This window comes from Anopheles funestus, chromosome 2RL, assembly GCF_943734845.2.
Source record: "Anopheles funestus chromosome 2RL, idAnoFuneDA-416_04, whole genome shotgun sequence".
Lineage (NCBI taxonomy): Eukaryota > Metazoa > Arthropoda > Insecta > Diptera > Culicidae > Anopheles > Anopheles funestus.
Genome location: NC_064598.1, coordinates 68,015,084 through 68,019,509, shown reverse-complemented (window position 1 = coordinate 68,019,509; position 4,426 = coordinate 68,015,084). Strand labels below are relative to the sequence as shown.

General features: G+C 34.3%; 1 protein-coding gene across 2 annotated transcripts; it reads right to left on the bottom strand.

Moving 5' to 3' along the window:
• Positions 1-2,975, bottom strand: LOC125762011 (uncharacterized). 2 transcript variants are annotated; one of them, XM_049423675.1, is made up of 4 exons: positions 2,441-2,975; positions 590-764; positions 315-530; positions 1-191 (listed from the first exon to the last, which is right to left on the bottom strand). In XM_049423675.1, the coding sequence occupies exons 2-4, from the start codon at positions 695-697 to the stop codon at positions 123-125; spliced, it is 393 nt and encodes a 130-aa protein (XP_049279632.1). In that variant the 5' UTR covers positions 698-764; positions 2,441-2,975; the 3' UTR covers positions 1-122. The 2 variants fall into 2 exon arrangements, with proteins under 2 accessions (XP_049279632.1, XP_049279629.1); XM_049423672.1 differs by having other exon boundaries at positions 2,397-2,974.
• Positions 2,976-4,426: the final 1,451 nt, after the last annotated feature.

The following is a 4,426-nucleotide window of genomic DNA, read 5'->3' as shown; positions in this document are numbered from 1 at the left end:
CATTTGTCACATTAGTTTTGTTTTATTTTTCTCTTTCCTATTTCGGGTGTGGATCGGTACTGCAGAGCATGGCAATATGGTAAATTGTGTAGCCGGAAAAGGATATAAATAATCATCATCTTTCAATTTAGAGACAGTGGATTCGGGATGCGTTTGTTCGTTCCATTCTGCAGCGCATTTATCATCATCAACTGAAAATTAGAGAAAACATTAGTTGCCACAAGGAAAGAGAATTCGAAAAAAAAGCATCTTGCACGTGCATTTTGCAATCTATAAGGTCCGTGGAATGCTGTGGAAATCGAATTGTAACGCACCTTGCGGAAGGCTGGGAATCGATCGAAATAGTCATCCTGGTAGCTGGTGATGTATGGGCACAATTTAACCTCAGACCGGTGGGTTTTCATCTTACGATTATGGGCTGCAACTTGGCGTTGTTGAAAATGACCCCAGACGGTATCACTCATGGCTTGGGTACTGGTCCGGGGAATGAAATGTTTGGTGGTGTATCCAAATGTTCTATAAGCAGCTTGCTAAGGTGAAAGCATACGATCAGATTATGAGAGATACTTTACAAAACTAAACTACTTACCCCTGCTTTGTTCACGGGACAATCGTACGGATACTGTTGGATTCGTTCTGACCATCCGGAGATTTTAACGTGATCATTCGTATACAAACGTACGATGTTATGCTCCATGTTTTCCCGGTGTAAAGTTATACAAAACAATCAAACAATGTTGGTACAATAGAAGAGAAACAAAAACCTAAAATAGCAAATAAAAAAAAGGAATGGTAAAGGAAAACGCTACAATTATCTTAATTTCCCGATCGACAATTGGAAATGGAAATGAAATTGAATTTAAATTTATGCAACCGGCAAACCACAACTACATCGTGACAAATCATGCAAAAAAACACCCGAAATGGTCCGATAAGAGGAAATAAAAAAAGTGTCCTGTGACACCACTACACAATGTGAGTGGAGTGCGCTGTAAAACAGGCGCAACCTTCGGTCATTCGAACTCCCGATTGTTCCCTTTCGTTAGTAGTCCCTGTTGATGTTGTGTGAGAGTACAATTTTATAGAAATGCAATTCGGAAGTATTGTTTTGTGGAAGCGAAATAAACGTTAAGCTTTAACAAAAAAAAGGATGGTAAACTGCATCTTCAAAAGGTATCGGTTAAGGGAGGAGTTGACCGTGTAGGTGGCACAGGGCGTTTGTAGCGAATTTTCACTTCATTCGAAAATCGTTCCATTAAATTATTTTCGCTTTCGTACTTATACAGAGGACGTAAGTGCAATTAAAATGGTGGTACAGAATTTATTTCAATTCGAACCCCTTTTTTGTTATTTTACTTTTAATGATACCAGTGGTGGAGGACGAAAGTGCACGTTGGTAACAACAACAATTACCGCTGTCGTTAATAATAAATGCTGAGATGGTCGGTGCAAAAATGGTAAAAATGATAATTATAATTGCATTTTTTATAAAAGTATTATAAAAAATGCGTATGAAAATTACTAAACTTGTTGATTTGTTTTTTTTTGTGTGTTTTGTGTAAAAAAATTCAGCGAATTTTAAGAAAAAGTTGTTTTGTTTAGTTCCTGTTTAAATGTTATTTAAAAAAAAAGCAATTTCATAAAAAAAACCAACCCTGAAATTAAGCAGGTGGGAGCCATTATGAAACGGTTTTATTTCCAATCCTAAACAAATTTAATTCCTATGAACTTGTGAGATATTTTCCCAGAACGCACAAACACTTTCATGTACATGGGATGTACATGAAAATGCGTTCTAAAAACAAGTTTGCCAAAGAACAACTTCATAATTCGCTGAACTCTTTCTCATCAACCTACATCAACATCATAATGACACAAGTGCAAATAAACTCGCTTCCAGTGAAAAAGAATCTGTTTGTTTCAGTTTACCAAATCGCCCACAATTGTTGACCATTACCGTTAGTTATTTGATGAAAAATATTGTTTTCTGCTCGATCTGCAAATGTGAAGTTAAATTTATATCCAAACATGCTATCTTTTTCATCGGACATCGAACTGTACCATCAACCGGACGCAACCAGTACCAGTACCAGTGGGTAAGTTGGGGAGCTCAATGAATATAAAACAAATTGTGATATAAAAAAGTATCGTTTTAATTTACCATTTCGAATGCTGTGAAAAACTTCGGCTGTGTCACAAAAAAAACAGTAGTTGGAATGATTGAGATGGCGACGGTGGTTGGTACAATTGTTTAACGAGTTGGAAAACAAATAAAATATTGAATTACTGTATCGACTGCCATGAAGCAGCAAAATGCATTCCAATTGGCGAATAAAGAGCAAAATTTGAAACCAACCAATAGAATTGCAGTAGAAATGTTACACTTTTATACATACCGTTTAATCTGGCAGTGGGCAAAACAAAATTTCATTTACAATACCTTTTTTCCTTTCGCTGGGTGTCACAAAGAATTGATATGAAAGTGGCTGATTTGATTTTGATATGAATTTATTTAAAAAAAACACACGATCCAAATAGATAATTGAGCGAATTCGGCGTTTGACGTTTTCGTGTGTTTTTGATACGCTTGGTATACTATGATCAAATAACATGTGCATTTAAAGCTTTTTTCGACTACTAACGAGAATAAGATACGAGAGCTTGTTAGAATTCCAATATTTCTATTCAAGGTATGTCCTTCTATTCTTAGCCGGATCATATTGGAAGATCGGTTTCAAGAAAACTTTAATTTAGATTAACATAAAGAAAAAGTCACTTATTATCTCTGTAGTAATATAAAAACTATGCACAGTTTCCGTAGGTTTGACAATTGATAATTTTTTATTGTTATGTAGGTATTTCGATTGCTTTAATTGTTAAGAATCTAGTAATCGGATTGTAGTGAGTATAGCAAACGACAGGTTAGAGATGTATCACAGTATTCTTGCTACATGGTTAGATTATTTATTCATGTTCCAACCGTTATCCTAACCACTGGTTAAATATATATCCGTAGTTGATACCTACGGAATTCTACATTAATTTATTACTAACTTTAACTGATTAAGGTACCATTGACATGTTTGACATCTTGTTATCGTAATATAAAATTTTCATGCAGGGATGATTCTGAAATCTTAAACAAGTGACAAATAATTAGGAAAAAAAATACGGTTTATTCTGGAATAATTTAATCCACTTGATTGTCGTTTAGTAACCGTCTGGTCTATCAAAAAGTTTGCCAAACTTTTAACATCAAATCGTATGGGGATCTGTCAAATTTGTTTTGGCAAACTTTTTTGGCACACCTTATTTCATCACCTTGGTTACGCCTTGCTTCTATTGTACGAAAGCTCTGTAATGAATAGTGTTGTTTTTCATTGCCGTTGTGTTACAACTAGTGCTATCGGATCAAAAATATCCGTAGAAACCTCCAGAATAGATTGTAAATAGATTGAACACACTTTTAATAGTACAATCGTTCGATTTTTGTTAGAATTATTTTGTAAACAACAGAAAGCTTTAATTTTGACAGCTCAAAATCTGTTTGGCAAACTTTTTTCATAGACCACCTCAATTTTGTTTGGCAAACTTTAGTTTGGCAAACTTTTTTGATAGACCAGACGGTAAGAAACAAAAATAAAAAAATGATATCGAAATAATATTTGTACTAATTATACAACATCTAGCTTCTTTTTTCTGATTTTCAGAGGCTTTTCTTTATCGCAGAAAAGGATTTCACAATAGTCAGTTCTTCCGCATGGAGCCACCGTTCCGGAACCACCGTTCCGTGAACATTCAGGTAGCTACATATTTTAATTATTTTCAACAAGCTGGGTTGAAAACTGAATAGCAAAAAGAGTATAAAGAATTTTTGATCCGTTTTTCATTCATTTTCATCCGATTCATTTTTCATTAGAAGAAACTATTAATCAGCCGAAGTGATGTTCATTTTCGGGCTGATGTATTGTAAGATTTTTGATATACTTTTTATGGAATAGAAATTTTTTCATTTTTATCTCATTTTCTTCAAAACCAATCAAACCAATGATCGTTTGATTAAGTATGACTCATACCACTACCTCTGAGCAAACTACTAGGCTAACTAAGGATAAGCTACAGGACTAATGGTATAAACAATTTTTTTGAAAAAAAATTACCACAAAAAACAAGATTATAGTAAATAAATTATGGTAAAAGCTGTCTTCACCGCACGAATTTTCTACATACTCTATCAGTAAAAATACTATATTTCTGTACAAATATGACTAAAAGAAGCATTAAAAGTTAACGTAAAAGAACGCATTCAGTTGGAAAATTCGTCAAAATCAGGCAGGCAGACAATCCCTTTGCAATTCAATCCGTCGGTCGTAATGAAATTTTCTATTCTTCTTGGGTTCCACTCGACGCTATTTCCTTTCTGTTT

Bases quoted from the DNA above. Each gene is read 5' to 3' on its own strand.
- LOC125762011 (XM_049423675.1), bottom strand. From the start codon at position 697: ATGGAGCATAACATCGTACGTTTGTATACGAATGATCACGTTAAAATC. The intron at 531-589 runs GTAAGTAGTTTA...CTTTCACCTTAG, and splicing joins GTCCCGTGAACAAAGCAGGG to CAAGCTGCTTATAGAACATT. The intron at 192-314 runs GTGCGTTACAAT...TCTAATTTTCAG, and splicing joins GATTCCCAGCCTTCCGCAAG to TTGATGATGATAAATGCGCT.